The sequence below is a fragment of the Coturnix japonica genome, chromosome 2 (assembly GCF_054131305.1).
Source record: "Coturnix japonica strain WE chromosome 2, WE-NBRP24, whole genome shotgun sequence".
In the NCBI taxonomy this organism is placed as follows: domain Eukaryota; kingdom Metazoa; phylum Chordata; class Aves; order Galliformes; family Phasianidae; genus Coturnix; species Coturnix japonica.
This window is the reverse complement of record NC_140664.1, coordinates 46,590,651-46,610,401: the sequence shown is the minus strand read 5'-3', so window position 1 is coordinate 46,610,401 and position 19,751 is coordinate 46,590,651. Positions and strand designations below refer to the sequence as shown.

General features: G+C 43.1%; 1 protein-coding gene across 1 annotated transcript in view; it reads left to right on the top strand.

The window, feature by feature from the left end:
• The first annotated feature begins 375 nt into the window (after positions 1–375).
• APCDD1 (APC down-regulated 1) overlaps positions 376–19,751 on the top strand; it is a 28,287-nt gene continuing 8,911 nt past the window's right edge. Inside the window, exons 1-3 of the mRNA XM_015855369.3 lie at positions 376–615; positions 9,240–9,423; positions 10,750–11,281. Of these exons, the coding sequence (XP_015710855.2) occupies positions 558–615; positions 9,240–9,423; positions 10,750–11,281 (774 nt within the window). The 5' untranslated portion in view covers positions 376–557. The remainder of the gene's footprint in view (positions 616–9,239; positions 9,424–10,749; positions 11,282–19,751) is intronic.

The window sequence follows — 19,751 nt, the reverse complement described above, 5'->3', positions numbered from 1 at the left end:
GGAAAACGTGCGGAACGCAAAAAATCAAAGGCAGCAACTCAGACGCCTGTTCTTTAAAACATCTAATTGATGTGGAGAACCGCAGCCAAAACGCTTCCTCTCCTCGACTTCTGTCCCCCTGCCCACAGCGTCACACAACAACACCGTACCTGCCGAGGACCACACGGCAGCACTCGGACCGCCCCAACACCATCGGCGACCACCCCCCTTCCCACCCCCCCGACCCGCCCCCGCCCGGCGGCGTACACCCCACGGGCCGCCCCTCCAGCCCGCCCTCCACCCCTCCCGGCGGCGGCAGAGCGGGAGTCCCCACCTCCCGACCCCTCCTCCTCCCTCTGGAAGGGGAAATATGAAGCGGAGCCGCCGCCGCGCTTCGTGGATACGGGTGACGACGCAGCGACCGGAGCCCGAGCTCACGAGCGAGGAACGTGTTTCCAAAGGAGAGGCGGTGTGTCCCGGCCGCGCTGCCGCCCCTCCAGCCTCCCGCCCCCTAGTGCCGGCCATGGGCTGCCCGGCACGGCGCTGAGCGCGGCACGGCCCCGGCACGGAGCGCGGAGATGTCCGTCCCGTACGGCAGCCTGATGCGGTACCTGTTCCCGGCCCTGCTGCTGCACGGTGAGTGCGGGGAACCCGGCGGCTCCGCGGGTGGGGACGGGGCGCGGGTGGTGCTCTCGTCCTGCGGAGTGGGTCCGGATGAGGGGTAGGAGCGCAGCCACGCGGACCTTCTGCTCGTTGGTGAATAAAACTTGGGAGCAGCGAGGTGCCGTGCCTCTGTCCTGCTCGGCTGGGCACCTTGCGTGCCCGTGGATTTGGGACGGAGCGGCTGGACGGGCAGCTGGCTCAGCGACGCGTCGGGCGTTGCCAGGAGATGGTCCGACCCTGGCGGACCCTGCCTCACCTGCGGCCGAGGAGGAAGTTTGCGGCCGGGAAGTGCTTGCTGCGGCATTTGCCGGCATAGGGCAGCGGGGGCTCGGGATGACACCGCCCGCTGGTGTGCTAAGCCTCAGCCTGACGTGTCTCCGAAACCCCAGGCAGGCAGAAGTTTGGTGCCTTATGTATTTAAACTCGTGTGTGCTGCGTGCATCCAGCTCGTTTGTCTAGAATCCCGGTGTTCTTCAAGAGCGACTTCTGAAAGGGAGGTTATTTAATTAGCTGCTTCGGTATGTCTAACATTTGGCAGCCAGATTTGAGAAATCCAGGCGAGGTGTCGTTCTCCAAGAGTGACTCAAACTCCTCAAGTCGCAGCATCGTTCTGAAGCACATTCTTAACTCGAGAGTACTTTGTAGCATCCAGACTTCTTCAGTTACATTTCGTAGGACCCTGAGCTGGCTTGTAAAAAGAGGGATTTGCTTTAGCTGTTAGAATGCGAGTAACCTACGTGGATTCAGGGTGAGATCTGTGAGCGGGGGATAAGGGTTTCAGAGCTATTCCTGGGATTGATTTTGTGAAGCGGGGATTGCCTCTCTGTGTTTGTACAAGTGCTAAGCACACAGATGGTATTCAATAAATAATAAAGAGCATGGACTTCTGATTGTGTATTTTGTTTCGAGAGACAAAGAGCAAAAGACCTTGTTCCCCAGGAGGGGGCTTATACCCTTCTCACAGCTCAGCAATGAAATCTAGAGAGAGCATAAATGTGTTTAGTTAAGCCAGACCCGCTGGGACGCTGAAGGTGTTTCTTAAAACTCTTGTGATCCGAGATGTAAGAGTGAAAATGGGAGGCTTGGAGTTAGAGGGTAAGGAGAGGAGGTGTAATTACAGGGTTGGACTCCCCGGCTCATCTGCTTGGAATTACAGAGCAGTGCTGAACCCTGGCTGGAGCGGGAAACAAATCAAGGCTGATGATCAGATCAAAAAAGCAGCTGCCAAAAGAGCATGAAGTAGGAAAATAGTCTATTTTTTCCATCTGTGGTTATGTTTCACCAAATAAAGTATACCTGTATTCTTGCAGAACGATGCAGCTCAGTGGCTTGTGTGTAAACATCCACACCTCAGCAAAGTATCAGTGCGCAGTTTGGATCTCAGCTTTGAGCGTGGGGAAGTTGCCACCCTTAAAAGCTTGAAAATGCCATTGGTGTCATGCAGTGGACTGAAGTTCAGCCAGTCTATATACGCCTGTTAGCTTTAACTTGGCCTGGAGTTTTCTCTGTGTGCCATGGAGTCAGTAGGAGCATCCTTCAGCCAGTGGCCAGCCTGAGCTAGTGATGTGTAAGAACAACCAGCAGTCCCAGGGGACTGCAGTGCTAAGCCTCTTTACACCATGTCATGTTGTCCACAACGTTTCTATTGCACCTGGCAAATTAAGGGTTAAAAGTGAGCAAGAGGGTGTGTGTGTGTGTATTTAGGGTTTAAAGCTTTATAAAGCAAGTTAGAATGTCCTATAAGACTAAAGCATTATGTTAAGAAATGCCTACTTTAACGTTGCTGAATTACTATTTGGAAAAACTTGTGTTCCTTAGTCAAAATAAAACCTGTGCAATATCATAAGAGGTTTGCAGCTGGAAGTTGTCCATTATCGCTGTTTTCTTTGCTTAGAGAGAAAGCCACAGAAGTTTCAGATGTCAAAAGTTAAGATCGTTCTGCTCCAGAAAACCTGATTAATAAGAGTCACCTCCAAGAGGGTTCAAAACAAATTTGGCTAATTTCTTTTGGAAACGTAAACTTTTTTTTAACAAGTACAGATGCTAAGAAGAAACTTTAGCTTATTTCTGAATATGTTAGTGCTGGAATGGTGAATTAGAAACCCTAACTAAAACAATTTGTTGATAACATCATGGAAATAGCCCTAATAAAGATGAAGACAAGACTGCTGGGCTTTTCAGGGTAAAACTGTTTATGCTTTTAAAAGTTCACAGGCAATTTTGTTTAAATTAGTGTTTAAATTCAAAACCTGTTTATGGAAAATAAGAAAGTATATACGATGTAAATACCCACGTCTGTAAAATGGGCCAAAATTGCACTCTGTGCTGGAGGCACATGAGATCTGTTCCCTCTGTAACATGCTTCATTTGGCAATCTGGAAGACAATGAATAAAAGAGTAAAAGGGGGGTTTGGCAGGGAGAGATAGACTCGGTTTTATTCACAATTTCATCAGCGTAAATTCAGTTTCACCCATCCTCTGTAGCTTGGCTGTGGGCTTGCCAAGGAGGAGATGGTGGTGGTGTGTGTAGGAGACAGGCTGGTGAGCGATGGAGCCCAAAACTGGCACACAGCATGCTGATGGCAAGTACACCCAGCGTTTTAGAACAGTAATGTTTTAATTATGGACGCAGTGCTCTAAGTAGGGCTGCTGGGGGTGCGATGGCCCATGGCAAGCTGGCTAGCGCTGTCTTTGCGTGGACTCAAGGCCCACCTGAACAAACAGCCGCGCCGTGTGTGGAGGACGGGCCGTGGCCTGCAGGCCGTGCAGCAGTGTGCAGATGTCCATGATGGAGACCAGATGTCGGCTTCAAAGGGGGTGAGACCCAACTACTGTCGAGATTGGATTGCACTTTGGTATAGGGCTGCCCCGCGTGGAGGTGGGCTTTAATTAACCCCTTGTGTCTCTGGAGGAAAGCATTCCCACTGGGCAGAGGTGGCTTTACTCTTGGCATCCAGAGCTGCAGCGATCTAAATTAGCAGCCAGGCTCACACTTAGTAGAGCATCATATAGCTGCTCAGTGCTGGGTTCTCTGGTCTCCTCCAAGCGAGGACAGAGCTGTAAGATAGCAAAGAGACTAAGCCTGAGGCACATAGCCTTGAGGAGCTTCTTTCTAGCTCTGCCATCAAAGGACACCTTATCTCCCTTCAGGCTCTTTCACACTCTGCAGTGCTTCTTTCTGGTCCGTGAGGGCGTGAGGTTCTTTGGCAGCTGTGCCTGCAAGCCCTGCGTGCACAGGAACATCAGCGGATACCTGTTAAGGGAAATCATTGTCCTGCCTGCTTTTATGACCAGGAAATTCAGCTTTCCTTTCCCGGCCCCTTTGTTCACAGCAGCTAATTTAGGTCCTGATCCTGTGAGAGGACTGTTTGAAGTTCTGAGTATAGGGAAAACACTGATAAACACAGACAGCGGCTTGGTAACAGGACATTATATTCCCCACTGTAATTACACAAGTTTGCACTGCAGCCGAAGGCCTGTCACGGGCATTATCTAGCACTCTCCCACATCAAGAAAGAGAGTAATCCAAATGTGTATTTATTTAATTGTGCAGGGCGACTGCCCAGATAAGGAGAGCTATAAACTTAATCCTGCCAATTATCCTTTATCTGTGGTAAGGTTTTTAATGTTTCAAACAAGTTTGAACTTGAAAAGGGCTCGAAGCAGAGCTGCAGCCTGCATGTTCAAATGTCATTATGTGTTTTGCACTTGGACTACCACCTGAGATTGTTTTAATTTGTAGCAGAATGGTGCTCCTCTGGACTTTGCAGGGCTGCAAATGAAAGACCAAGCAGTTCCTCCTGAGCAATCCCAACCTAAACCCAGTTTTTAGCCATACTTTTCATTAACATTTATCCTCCCATTGGGCCAAAGGTGAGTTTGCTGAAGGTGTAGTAGCTAGAAGCCCATGTTTTGAAGTGCTTCACTTGGCCATATTTGAAGCTGTGATTTCCATTCTGGTAGAGGTGTTTGTTAATTAAACTGATTTAAATCTAAAGTTTAACCTTTAAGATTATTCGAGCTATACTTTTGCAATCTTGCAAAGCTGAGAACAGAATTTGCCCGTGGTGTCTAGATATGAATTAAAAGATTAGAATTTGTGCTCAAGCACAACATTACTTATCATTATTGATGGCGCAATTCTACATTATTTGCATACTATTTTTCCAAAAACTGAGCCATTGAGTAGAGCAGCTCACAGTTTTTCATAGAAAAGTTTGTGAAAATCTTTTTGCAAGCAACTTCTGAAACACGTTTGGGTAACCAGCTGCCAGCACATCACCCTTTTGAGATTGGTATTTCACTCGCAGCTACGTGCAGAAATCTTTGAAGAACTTGAAAGTAACCCATCTTACCTTCCAATTATTTTTATCTGCAGTGGTTGTTCCCACATCAGATAGAGGTTTATGGGTGAACCCCAGAGCTTGAAGCCCCCGCCTTATCAACACCTGGTGCAGTGGGTGCTGCCAGCTATGCATTCTCACCTGGCAGCTGCCCACACCTTGCTTCCCCACTCTGATGGTTGTTGGCTCTACCTCTGTAATGCTTGATCTATGAGGCACTGAAGGGGATTCCCAGCTGGGAGATGGAGCTGTAGCACCTTGTGTACTGTCTTCTATTAAAACCTTGGTGCTAAAGCTGTACTGTGATCTGTGCTGCTAGGTCTTGATTATGAAAGTGAAGCTGGTTATCAATGCATCAAAAATGCATTTGTTCTTTGTTTTGCTTTTCTAGGAGGCATTTTTAATGGGCTCTGGAATTTTCTTACTTCTTTTGGACTTGCTGCTGTGAATAGGCAGCCACCACCAGGAGAGTGATACAATCTTATGGTCTGTGGTCATCATGTAGCTACAGGAAGTGTTAACCAGAGGCTTCACAAAAATGCTGCCATTAGCACCATGCAAAGAATGGGTTTTTAAGTCTGTCACACTTTTGAATAATTGGATGGTGGACTGTCTTTTATGAATGTGTGAGATCCCTTCATTTCACATTAAAAAAAATAAATTAAAAGTGTCAGACCTTGAGTCTGAAATATGTGGCTTATCATGGAGGTTCTGAACCCTATCATCTGTCTGTGCTATAGGGAATAGCAGAGCTGGATCCTTCTGAATGAAAGTAGTGGCTCCAAGTATGTTGCAACCATGCTTGGGCTCCAAAGTGGGCTTTTAAGAGCCGTGAAATTCTTTTCCCAGTTTTGTGAAAGCACGTTTTAATCTTAAGCCTTCCAGCAGAGTCCAACTTCGAACATCGCCAAGTAGATCTTTTACAGTGAATGCCATTATCCCCAGGAGGCCTCAGTTTTGCAGAACACTTCACTGTGCACTGCCAAAGGGGAGCAAGGGATTCTGTGCTGCTTTGAATTACCCAGTGTGGAAATGCAAAGGAGACAGTGTTCAGCTTCATGTCTTGCACAGAAAGTACATCACCAGTCTTTGTGAGGGGTTTTTAGGTAACATGAGAGAAGTTAGGGCACCTTTGACTGGAAGTCACACAAGCATATGTAGTTATAAACAAAAGTGTTGAAATTATGACTCAGTGAGAAAGAAGGTTCTGCTAAATTAAGTATTTCCTTACCTCAGCAACATAAACATTGAAAAATGTAGCGAGCAAGGTAAAGGGTCCCATCATTGCCTTTTAATCTTACAGCATAATCTGTATTCTGATAGTCATGTCCAACGTATGGGATGTTGCCTGGCTTGTGTGTGTCTTCTACATCTCTTCCCCAATCTCTACAGTCCTTATGTTCTCGTGCCTGTCTTGACTTAAACTTCTTCCCATCATCATTTGTCACAGTTTGATGGATGAATCCTGAGCACATGCTCACTTCTCAGATACAGATCTCTGTGGCTGACAATGCAAATCTCCCATCCACTGGATGCAGTTTGTTGTTTGCAAGATAGAACTACACCCAGCTGTACTTCCAGGGAGAGCTAGAGGCCAGCTTACTTCTAAGCAATATCAAAAAGGCACTGCATGATGTCACAGAACGTTTGACTCCTTTTCAAAAACCCCTCTTCTCATTATTTCCTCCAGGGAATAATTGGCAGCATATAACACATCTTCTCTTTTGCTATGTACACATACAAGATGGTATCCTTCTGCAGGAGGATTTTTGCTTGAAGAAATTAAACACCCAAATATGTTTAAATGAATAAATCATTCATTTTCAAGTGCATCTGTATTTATGAATCATATAACATGTGTTATGAAAAGCACAACAGCCTAAAAGCAACGTGCGTGATACATCTGCCTTGGAAAAAGTCACTCAAACCATTTCAAAACCTCCTCTTAATGGCAGACTTCAAATGCTTAACAGCTCCAGGCAAAAATGGAAATTTTCAAAGGCTTTTTCAATGTGAGATAATTTCTCTGCAGAAGGCATCCTGATAGCTGTGTTTCTGTTGGAAGGGTTAGTAGTGATAGCTCCAACATCCAGCATGTACCTTGCAGGCACTGTCCTTTCTGACACAAAAGAGCCATGGACAGAAGCGCTCCGTTAAAGAGAACGTGCTGAATTTTTTGAGTGTGTATAGATGTAGGGATGGGAAAACTTGTTGAAGGAGAAGGTCTCAAACATTAGCTGTGGTTCATAACAACAGGAATAAGTGTATGGTAAATTTCACCGGACCTGGCTGAACTTGTTCTTCTGGCAGCATAAGGGCCTGTGACATCAGTCCCATGCCCACAGGGTTTCAGATAGACCCGATAAGCTCAAGTTTTTGAGAGCTGAGTTCTTTTCCAGGTGAGCTAGGCTGCCAAGAGATGCTGGCTTAGGGCCAGGAGGCTGCATCCATGAAAGACTGATGAAAGTCCTATCTATTAAATCCTGCCTCTCAAAAGATTGTCAGCTTCAGGAGAGCATCGTTCTGGTGTGGTCATACTGCTTTGGAAGTGGTCCTGCCATTTCTTGCTTCAGAACAACTGTTGTTTGATGCACAAGAGAGACTGCTCAGCATTGCAAAAAGGCCTGAGAAGACTGGCTTTCAGAAAGAAAAAAGTACTGACCCTCTGAAAGTCCTTTAAGTGCATCTCAGATGGCATGCTCAGATATCAAAGCATCTCATATTTATTACCCTGTAGAAAGGAAGGCCATAAATTCTCATTCAGAAGGAAGAATTAGTGGTAAACTGCAACAAAGCTGCTAAATCTCCTAATAAAGACTGTGAAATTGTATCAGTTAATCTCATTAAATCACAAGATCATTCAGTGATAAGTGCTGTTTACATTCAAGTATTTATAGTTACGTTTCTGATCACACTTTACTCTGCCTACTGGAAAACTCTTCGCCTTTGTTCACAGTAGAAACTGCTCTTTTCAAATAGGTGGCATGTATTTGTATTTCTGGCAATGCCATTTTCCCAGGTGTTAACCTAAGTTTATTCCAGAAGACATAAGGCCTAGACAACATCATGAGTCACCGACACAGTTTTCTGTTTGCATTAGGAAATGGCAAAGCTTGGAAATGGCATCTAGCTAAAAATGAATAATGCCAATTTTCTTGTAAGTTCTGCAGCAATACTGTGCATGGTGGGACTGAGCACAGCCTTAACATCAGCCTGAATGTCAGACCTTACATTTAGAGGTTGCTCTTCATGACTCATATTTTGATGTCTGACCGGGGGAATACAGAGCAGGGTCTAGTTTGGTGGCTTGGACTGCATAGAAAAGAGCCTGGTTCCAGAGCCAAGTTGGGCAGGAAAGTCATGAGAAAAGACAGGGCAAACCCTAACTCTGACCCCTGGGAGCGCATGTCATTGAGCCTTCCCTCTCCCCAGACAGCCAGACTGGCTTCCAGGGCACACCCCATATTCTTTTCCTAGCCCGGAGGTTCTTAAATTCCTTTTGGTAAAGTATTAACAGTTTCCCACCCACTATCCATGATCCATGTTTCCAATGTATCTAAGAGCACTTGGTGCCTAAAAGAATAAAGACGCATTCCTCCTGAAGCTCCGTATTCATTTTGTCCAATTAATACTGTGTAAAAAGATCACTGGTGGGTTTTGTATGTATACATTACAAGAAACCAAAATTGCTGTGTGATGGAGACAAAATTAGCTTTTCAAATTCCTCTTCTCCTTTAAAATAAAAATAGCAGAATCGGCCTCTAATTGACCACCTCAGTCATCACAGAGGCTTCCTGTGTGCAGAGGCTTTGCTTTTAAGATCTGTTTTTCCCTTGGCTTTCAAGAGCAGCCTTTGTTTGCAAGTTTAGTATAGAAGTGTTCAAATTAGAGGGGGGCTGAAACCACAAAGTTTATCTCCAGATCTGGATGCAACTTTCTGGGAGTTCCAAGACCCAGATTTCTGACTGTCCTGACCAGAGATTAAAGAGGTGTCTGTAAAATTTAGCTCTAGAGCCACATCACTGGGTATAGAAATGGAGCACTTCAGTTCAAGCCCTTGCGGAGCTACAGAGAAGAAGAGCATTGCATATTTTTTTTATTTTTCAAATGAGACAAGAAATGCAGCCTCTTCTTTCCCAGACACATAACATTGTGAGCAAGTGTTATTCAACCTCAAGATGTTCTCAACCGCCTTTATCATGTTGAAGGCTCTCTTACTGGGATCTCTGGTTAATTTCTGCTTTTCTATTGCAGGGCTGGGAGAAGGTTCTGCTCTTCTTCATCCAGACAGCAGGTCCCACCCCCGCTCCTTAGAGAAGAGTGCATGGAGGGCTTTCAAGGAGTCACAGTGTCATCACATGCTGAAACACCTCCACAATGGGGCCCGCATCACTGTGCAAATGCCTCCCAATATAGAAGGACACTGGGTCTCTACTGGGTAAGGAATGATCAAACATGATCAAACATGCTTGAGTGGTGTATGTGGAAGAGAAAAGGGGAAGGAAACAAAGAAGGAAGGATGAAAATTCCCACTTTAACAAGCAGGGGAACTAATTTATTTAATATGGTGATAGTATGGTGATACTTTACATTCCAAATGCTTTATAATAAGCTTATGTATAAAAGAAAAGGAGCTGTGTTATGTACATAGGAATAGCATACTATGAAACTGTCTTGATGAATCAATTTGTAGTCTGGATTTAAAACAGCACACTGTGAAATATCTTTAAATCTCTTTCTGAATAGAAAAAGGACCATCAAGTTGCCAAAATGCTTATTCAAATGTAACATTATATTATCTTGGACTGCATGCATTAGATCCTTTGAATGGATCCTTATTTTCAGAGCGTTTGTCTAGCACAAGTTAGTTGTTTTAGCAGAAGAAATTAAGAAGCTGTACTTCACCAGTTCTTTTCCAACCCATACATGATAATTTTTAATTCAGAGAGCTATTTTGCTTGCGTGTCTCAGCAGGCAATAGTTGCCCATTCATTTCAAGTGAGTTGTAGTAGGGGAATCGTGGGCTTTTTATTAGAATGTATTTACATTAAGCATTGCAGATGACAAAAAAAGGGGAACAAGTTTGAAGGTACAAAAGGACTTTCTAGAGAAACTGGTATTTAACTGCTATTCACATCTTCAGTAAAAGAGAAAAAAAATACTTCTTTGTTAACAAACCTCAATACTGCATGGTCTAACTTCTGTCCAAACAGGAGATTTGCATTAAATGGCAGAAGTGCCACCCCTCTTGAAACGTTGAGTGGAAAAGCTGAGGACGAGATTCTACAGGTCTCTGCAGACCAGACCAGGCAGTACACTACAGTGGAGCCTTTGCAGCAGCTGCAGAAGCCAGTTCCTTGTCCTGTTCTGTGGATATTTGGCATTTCGCTTTCTGATGTTATCAGTGCTTTTGCTAAATCTACCATGCAAAGAGAAGAATAGATGTTTAATAAGCTGTGACTTTTTTCATAAAATTAGTCACATGGTAGTCCTTAGACAAAAAGGAAAAGTGAAATATGACTCAAAGTATTTAAATCTACAGAGAGTAAACCCTTAGGTAGATACAATCACCGTGAAACTGTATGTTTCTATAATAGCAGAGGAAATTCTTGGTGAATTGGCAGATCATGGTTACCTAGTCCCTATTTACTTCATTTCAGAGGGACGTGAGTACCCAGATATCTGTGGACTCCTGCTCATTCTTGTCACCTGTAGTGTACATGACGTGCCACCTTGCTAAAATTTCCTTTCTGTCTTCCCACAGCTGTGAAGTCAGAGCAGGCCCAGAGTTCATCACAAGATCTTACAGATTCTATCACAATAATACATTCAAAGCATATCAGTTTTACTATGGTGGCAATCGCTGCACTAACCCTATCTACACATTAGTTATACGTGGCAAAATTCGCCTTCGCCAAGCATCCTGGATCATCCGAGGGGGTACTGAAGCAGATTATCAGCTGCGCAACATACAGATCATAAGCCACAACGAAGCAGTAGCCAAAAAATTAAGTGAGTTGGTCAACAATACATGTCCTGGATTTATACCAGAAGATAGTCCCTGGGAGCAGGATGTGAGCTATGATTTGCTCAGAGAAGAGAATGGATGTGAATGCACCAAGGCTCTGAATTTTGCCATGCATGAACTCCAGCTGATCCGCGTGGAGAAGCAGTATCTGCATCACAATTTAGATCACCTCGTGGAGGAGCTATTTCTTGGAGACATTCATACTGATGCTACCCAGAGGAGGTACTACCGACCCTCCAGTTACCAACCTCCTCTTCAAAATGCCAAGGTATGTATGTGCATATGCCATCCTGTTAAGTTACTACTGACAAAGCTCACATTATTCAGCTCCTCTGAGTCAGTGCGCTAGTGTAATCTAAAATGCAGATGTGGTTCTAAAATAAGAAATGGATGGTGGCTTTACAGATGATGCAGTCAATTACAATAAGATCACAGAGCATATTATTTCAGAAAAGTAGTGCCTATTTTGTGGTTTATGAGACTGCATCAAATGCATGAAAAGTAGTCTGATGAGCTAAGGTCAGTAAAGGCTGCTGTGAGTCTGAAGATGTTATCGAAGACCTCTTGCAGAGGTGACAGTTGCTGGCTGGGACTGTGGTTGAAGGCTAGGAGAAGAGAAGAAAGAAAGCTTGATGCAGGACTGAGAAACAGCTAGAGAAACAGGCATCAGTGGATGCTTGTATAGCTGCAGGAGCATCAGGAAGAGAGGAAGTCAGATTGTATCAACATATGGAATTTGAGTGATCCATAATCTGAAGAGAAAAAAGGGAAATTGGAAGGCAGAGACATGAAAGGGACAGCATGAAGGGGGAAAAACGGATGGACTGTTCGGGTCGTGGATCCAGAAGCAGGCATACACGTTAATGAAATGAAAAACAGGTGAATATAGAATGGGTCTCTAATTCCATTTGATAATTCAGTTTTCAAAGGAGCTTCAAAGTGCCTTCAGCTTCATTGGGAACTGATCAACTCATGGTAAGTTAAATAAAAATCAAACAGGAAGAGTAGGCATTGATGGCCTGTAGCAGGAGGTCTGTCTGTACATCTTTCCCGGTGACATTTCAAAGGAACGCAACAATTGGAACCACATTGCAGGCTGCAGTTGCTATCAGTATGTTCCAGCCAGACACTGCTGCAGGATCACTTCCAGCTAATGAGTTATCACCATTTTTAATCCTTTCACTGTGTGACTGGTTCAAACAGCAACTAAGCTTATCAGCAATAGCAGGAAACACAACAAGGGAAAGGAGAGTTTTGATGGGAAAGCCATGGTTTTCCCTTCCATTCAAAACCACTCCGTCTACCCTGTGTTGTGTCTACCTTGTCTGTATATCAAATTTCAGTAGCTCATGACTTTACGTGACCTGTCTTTAATTATTTTAAAAGCGTGTCCTGGTGATAATTTTAATCCACAACCAGCCATGTCTCCATACAAACACCGCTGTCACTTCTTTCATTAAGTTTTCTTCAAGTGGCATGGCACAAATTTGCTTCTTCTTTATAAAAATACATCTTCTCAAAATGGAGGGTTTTAGCAGCAGTAGATGAACCACAGAACTTGTACTTTTGTACTATCATAGAGTCACTTCTTGCTTTTAAAATAATATTGCCTCTAAAATGTAATGCTCAAATTAAAAAAAATCTAATCTTTCATAAGGAAGTCTGTTTCTCAAGCCACACTGACTATATAAACCAAAAAACTTTACAGATATCTGAGAGCACTTGAAACTCTCATTTACATTCACAAAGCCCATTATCTCAAGCATGATATGATCCATTCTGACTTTAGTAGGTGACATTATGTGGACAGCAAAAGCAGTCTCAATCAATGAGCTGTGGCAGCATGAAGGGGGCCCTGTGCATGCATTTAGCTCACAGCCTTACATGTCATGGTGGGTAGATCTTGTCCTGAGGTACATGTGCACTGAAACCAGTGAAAACCTGTGATGTGGATCGCAGAGGTGGCTCCCATATTGTATGCATACAAGAACTGAGGGAGTAGAAAGGCATACAAGCCAAGTTAACCATCGATAGTCATGAAGTGCAGTTCTTCCTAATAAGACTTTTGGTAGCCAGTTTTTGGCAGGGGCTGAATCTTGAGGCTGAATTTATGACACCAGAATGCCATTCATAAGAGTACTATTCATTGGCTATGGGAAGTGCTGTTACTATAGAATGCAAAATTTAACTCATGAGTTCATCAAAATACACAAAAATTCCAGCTCTCCATGACATAAATTCCATACAGTTTCATAAACGGAGGCCCCAGGTCCTGACTTTCAGACCTCTTTGTTCAGTTCTAAGTTCTGACAAGTTACTTTACCTCTGTTCCTCTTAAGCCTTTGTTTGCACAGCTTGGTAGACTCCTGCAATATACGGTGCTATATGTTCAGGGTCTGAATTGCTGAGACAACAGTCTCAGCTGGAGCCTTCAGCTTCAAAGCACATGGTTGAACACAGACTGAGTGTCCCACGGCGTAGGTTCTCTTCATAATTTTCTTGGGATCATCTTGTTCTGATTTGGTGTGAAATGTGTTGTATGTAGAGAGAAGTTGGACTGGCTGGTAGTAGACGTTCAGCATGGCACAAATAACAAATATCCTTAAAAAGGAGCCTTCATAATTAGCTGCTTTGTAGGACTTCTGGGTTTTGGCCTGTACCTTACCAATGAATCTCCCAATGCCAGCAGGTCCTCAGCCTGGCTGTGGGACTTAGTGTTTGCTGGATGGAGAAAGAATAGTAATAGAGATGATTTTTTTATTTTTTTTTTTAAGCACAGGCAAACATACTGCTGGAAGGTTATAACCCTTCTTCTTTGAACTCCTTTCCTTTTCTAATTGTTGCTCCACTGGGACCCAGCTGAAAATGAGTTTAAATGCTAAATTGAGTTTAAAACTACAAGTCACAGACTCCTCTGGAAACTGGACACCATGAATAAATAGAAACGTTAAATCAACTTGTTTTTCTTTAAGGTTTTTGCAGTCATACCAAGAGGTTGGGGAGGCCAGGAAATTACTTCTGAAGTGAATCAGGTGTATTGTGTGGAATCTTTCATTTAAGGCTTTTTTCATTTCCTTTTTATTTATTTTTATTTTATACTTATAATAAATACCTGCCTAAAATAAATTGAGAGGATTCACATTTTGAGTTAAATTTATAGTTAAGCCTCTATATAGAAGAAAGTTCCACCCCACTCAAGAGTTTACGCAGCCTTTAAGTTGGATGTGGTAGCCACATTCATTACTTATGCGGTTGAAATGAATGGTAATTAAAAGCAAATGATTGCTGGATATGCTAGGAATGCCAAAGCCACATGATCGGGACTTTAAACAAATAGAATTGGACCTTCTCCAAACTCCTGCAGAGATTTCACCACAGGGTGGTAAATCAAAAGGGCTGTCCAAAAACCAGACAGCTTTATGCTCGGTGCTACAAATCTGAATAATTTCACAGATTACCGTATCTCAAGTGTTCATATAAAATCAGGGAGCTTTTAAAAATATCTAATATGTCATCTCCTAAAGCTTTACAAATGCTCTTAGATAAGAGCATACCTTAAACAAATTCCTCTTGTAAAATACATGGAAGTTCCTAAGAACAGCTGGTTAATAGATCGCTATATAGATTTATCTTAGCAGTCCTCCAGCCTCGCTCAGGGTATGAATTAGAACTTGCTGAAGAAGGGGGCTGAAAGCCTTTGATGTGCCTTGATGTAGGGAGTTTAGAAAGGGATTCATGCTAGTGCACGCTCAGGCTCTTTAGCCAGCAGGAGAGATCATGCTGGTGGAAAGGGCAGGGTGGTGGAACTGTTTGGCAGTCATCGCCTGTGTTGTACAAAAAAAAAACATGGATGAGGGCAACACCAAGCCTTGCTGACTGGTCATAAATTCATGCCTTATTTGCAAATTCATACAAGTACTTGTAGGGAAGGAAGTCTTCAGTGCATTATTCGTTCAAAGCGTGTGCTTAAAATGCCAGGAATGTTTACAACAGCAGTACTGGGGTGCTGATTTCATATTTAATTGCCTCAGAAATGCAGTTTTGTAAACAAAGAACTCCTTGTGCTGTTTTATCATCTGACTGAGTAACAGGAAAGATCAGACCATGGCTGTGATGCCAGTACGTTCTGGTTAGATCGTTATTTAGGAGTTAGGCTGGAGCGGTCTGGAACATCAAAAGAGTCTTAAAACATGCTAGATTAACCTTCCTTCTGCCTTTGCCATGCTCAAACATTTTCTGGCCCCACGCTTTCAGCAAGATTTTCCCATGGAAAAGATTCCCAAGTTGTCAGTTCTCTCTGACAAGTTTATTCACCTTTGGAAGATGCCTTTGCAGGTAATGCAGATTCTACATCTGGAGGCTGGTGCTTGGGTTCTGCCTCAGCCAGGGGATGAAAGAACAAAGTGCTCAAGGTTTTTAGAGCTTTTGACAAACTGGGTGTTCATCTCTTTGAAACTCAGTTAACTTCAGCTGTAGGGGAATGTGATGTACTGGAGGAGCTCCCAAGCGAATCCAAGCGTGAGTGAATAGATGTTAAACATGCAAAGAGCCTCCGAGAAATAAGCAGAAGACTATCTCAACCAAAAAGTGTAATCTTGGAGGACAAAACCACTTTGTTTGCCAGAGAATTCTAGATTAAGAGACTTCTAGACTTCTGGATTAAGCCAGCACTTGAACGGCTTCTTTTGTTAATTATTACTGGTGAAAGACTCTTAGGGAAATTATGAGGGGAGCAAAGAAAGAATATCAGAAGAATGTTCAAATAGGTTAATTCCAGGTTTATGAACAGCAACAGTGTGTATGATGCACTTCAGAGATAAGAGAATCAAAGAGCTTCTAACTGAACCTTCCAGAGCTGTGCTGCTTATAAAACCACATTTCTCTTTGTGGATCACTGTCCGTTCTTCAACTGCAGTTAAAGTCTGCTCCAACACAAATACAGCACCACAGATAAAAATTAACTGTTTAAGCTTGTGAAATAAAAGAAGGCCCTTCAGCAAATATATCTAGCCTACTGACACCATGCTTCTGTTAGCACCTAGTTGCAATTTCTTCATCTTTTGTAAGCAGCAATGAAGGACTTGCTGGTGATACTGCTATGCAGTTCAGAAGCTTATGTAAGTTGCTTTCTAAAGGCATAACACAGCTTAACTTGGAAATATCTGTTCCTGAAGATGGACATTCAAAATGTTGCTTCATGTTTTCCAGGAATGTTTTTTTTATACTTCCCCAAATATTCATGTCACTCTAAATCAGTATCATCTTAGTGGGATAGAAAGCATGCAAGTAAATTCATCTGAGAGAAGGCCATTTTTAATCTTTGTTCCCATCTTTTGCATTGACTAAAGACTTTATCCCAGAAAGGAACAAGCAGAGGACTCTTGTTTTTCATTTTGGTTGTATTTCAGTTTTATGCAGGGTTGTGCAATGGAATCAATGTGATAGATCAGACAGCTGCATAATGATAGTGCCTTCAGATTCCTTCACTATCTTTCTCTTCACGGGAGTAGTTAATAAAAGCTGTTCCTCAATATCTGAAAATATACGGCACACATTTGTAGATAAGTCCCAATGTATCTCCACCCTCCTTCCGGCACGCAGCTCTTCTGTTCCGCACCAAAAGAAATCCCAAATTGACAGCCCTGCAAAGGAGTTACTGCTTTCCCCAGCATTTCATTTGCTTCAAGATTTTTTAATTAAAGTTTTAAATCTTTGTTATTCTTCATTCCCTTTGGCAGGCTGAATTATAACTGTGTCAACTGTGCTTTTCAACTCCCCAGAGCCAGCCTAATGCACGTTCGCCAACTTCGCTTCATATGAGGTCATGGAAAGCCTGCAAATTATCACTTTTGTGGTGGAGGGAGATTGCAGCCATTTGTTAAAGCACTGTCCTGGTCCGCAGTTATCTCGAGCAGTGGAGGAGTGGAGCTTGATACTACACTGAGCAATTTGTAGAAGTGTCCTTTGGGTGGACTCAGCTCCTTGGCAGTGTCTTTTCTGAATTTTTACTTGAATTGACACCTTCTCCTAACATCCTAGCCAGGCATGGCCTTGTTCCAGTCCTATATGCCCTGCCCATGACACGCAGCATTCATGTGGGTGTGAATGATAAGAGCTAAAGCATTTTCTTTCCTTTCTGCTTAAATACTTTTCCTCGTGGTAAGAATCAGCCCTGACAGGGAATCACTCAACAGAAGAGAACTATGAACTTTTGGATAGGTGGAGCCCGGGCTGCCCCATATGCTGGTTAAGAGCATCTCCACCTTGCTGTGGGGCTTGTGCTAGGCCTTGCCACCCTCAATACAATGTAGATGCAACCCATCCTTTTCCAACCACAAACAAGACCATGCATCAGTAACCAGTGCAAATCAGTGCTGGCTAAAGGTGGCTTTGTGCCAGCTGGGAACCTTGGTCTTCCAAAGAACCTTTTCCATACTGCACCTGCACAGATGTGGGTAATAAAACAGCAGCAGCAAAGTGTTCTGGAAATACTTCTAATGTCAGTACGTGGCTGCTAGGGCAGGATATTGCTGGAAAAATATGAAATACATGACTTCACAGGGTATTGGTACTGAGCAGGACAGATGACAGAAGCCCAGCAGAGGAAACAGACCCAGCTGGCAATAGCATGGGATAAGGGAGGGATGAGTGCTTTTAGAGTAGCCACATTGAATATCTATTTAAGTTTGAATAAGAAACGAAAGTTGCAAAGTCCCTAGAGAGACTCTACAGAAAGAAGCTATAGCTCTGCCAAAGTTTTCAGGGTTGGGCTTCAATTCGACACTGGCATTACTGGGAGGGAAGGAGGGTGAGGAGGAGTCCAAAGATGGCAGAGCCAACCACAAAGAATACATACTCTGGCAAAACTGATGCTGGAATCTCCTAAGCAAGTTATGGGTTAGGAAGGATGTGTCCATTATGCAGGGGCTTCAGCTAAAGAGAAAAGGTGAGATGATTTTACAAATTCCTTTAGGAAACTGATGTGTGATTTCTTGTAAGTTTAAAGGTCTTACAGATGCAAAACTGCTACTGAGAAAACCACTTTGGTTTACCACTTCTCTGTCAGCTGCTTTTCCTCAGCTTGAGTGAGCTCCAAATAACACCGGTCCCTTGTCTCACATAGTACCAGGCCTATTGAAAAAGTTGCTCTACTTTTTGATGGTTTCAGAGCTTACTGTAACACATCACTGCCTGCTAGCCCTTTGTCTTACTGTATCTGGTGTGGTTAGAATGGCAAACAGTTGATATTTAAGTGATGACAGAGAGAACTTGTCAGAAAATGGTTGCAATTGTTCATTAAAAATACCCAGAAAGCCCCTAAAAATGTTTCTCTCTCTCTTTTTTTTTTTTTTTTTTAAATAGACACTCAGTTATCACTGAAAGGGGGGGGAAAAAGAAAAAAAAAGAAAAAGAATACCAGAAAAAGCATTTTGCTCTGTTTCACTCTTCCTCCAGACTGTGTATATTCATTATTTTCACATCATTTTAATAAGAATCTGATGAGAAATTGTCAGATCTTTTTTTTTCCCCTCCCAATCTTTTCTGCTAGGAACGCACTGCATTCTACAGGGAAAACGTTGAGTTATGTTGGAGCTGTTACAGACAAATAGTGCTTTCAGGTTTTTTTGATTGAGATACAGACACGTTTTCAGCATTAAAAAAAAAAGTACAAATGGGTAGAGGAGAGAGAAAATGCATTTGAACAGGGCGTTCAGTTGAAAATAACTATGTTTTCAACCTCCTCTTTCCTTTTAGTGCTTGTTGGTTTGGTCCCTAAATACAATTTGAAGTACCTCCTGCAGGTCCTCTCCTTGATATTAAGCACTGAGCTCAGCTTCTGCTTTAATTATAAGGGAAAGGTAGATTGTCTGTACATTTGGTCTGCAGATATCTTGGACAACAACAGGGTCAGAACACAAAGGTACTCAAACAAAACTAGAATACCTTCTGGAAGGACCTTTTACATGCTATCCAAATTCCATTTTACCACTGCAAGGAGGGCATCCTGGTTTTATGATGGATTTTTTATTATTATTTTATTTTATCCTGGACTGCAACAAATACTACGAATTAATGAGAGGAGAGTTAGCCCTAGGCAGTCATAGAATCGCATGGAATTTAAAGAGAAAAAGTAGGATATGCTGAGAAGGTTTGTGTTTCCGACTATCCACAGCAATTGGGAAAAAGATCAAGTAACCTCATCCTTGTTTGCTTTTATTTTTTTTATTAGAAACCTCTCTCCTTGGCTTCCAGAGCAGCCTGGCCCTGTTACTACTTCAGTTGAGGCAGCAGGAGAGAGGGATAAGGGAAAACGTTGCTGGAAATTTTCAGGTCATAAACTATTTTCTCCCCAAGTACAAGAACTGAGTTTCCAGCCAGAGATTTGGGCTCATTTCAACCCACGTGCCTCACGGATTAATTCAGAAGTTGGCTTCAGAGAAGCACCCAGGAGAACAAGGCATTGGGCCTGCATGGATCAGCTCTGGGAGCTGCTTGGAGGCACCTTCCCTCTGCCCGTCATCGGGCAGGAGCCATTTCATGGGCTGTTCCTTTTAGCAAGAACTTGGTGATAAAATACTGCACTGTACACCTAGGATATCCCAAACATAAAACAGATGTTCATCTTGTCCACTGATCACTTTATTGTTTTCTAGTTTATGTCATGCCCAAATGAGCTTTTTATTGAGTGTACTTAATCGTGTTTGGACTCAAAAGTTCTCTGCCTCTGTTCCATATTT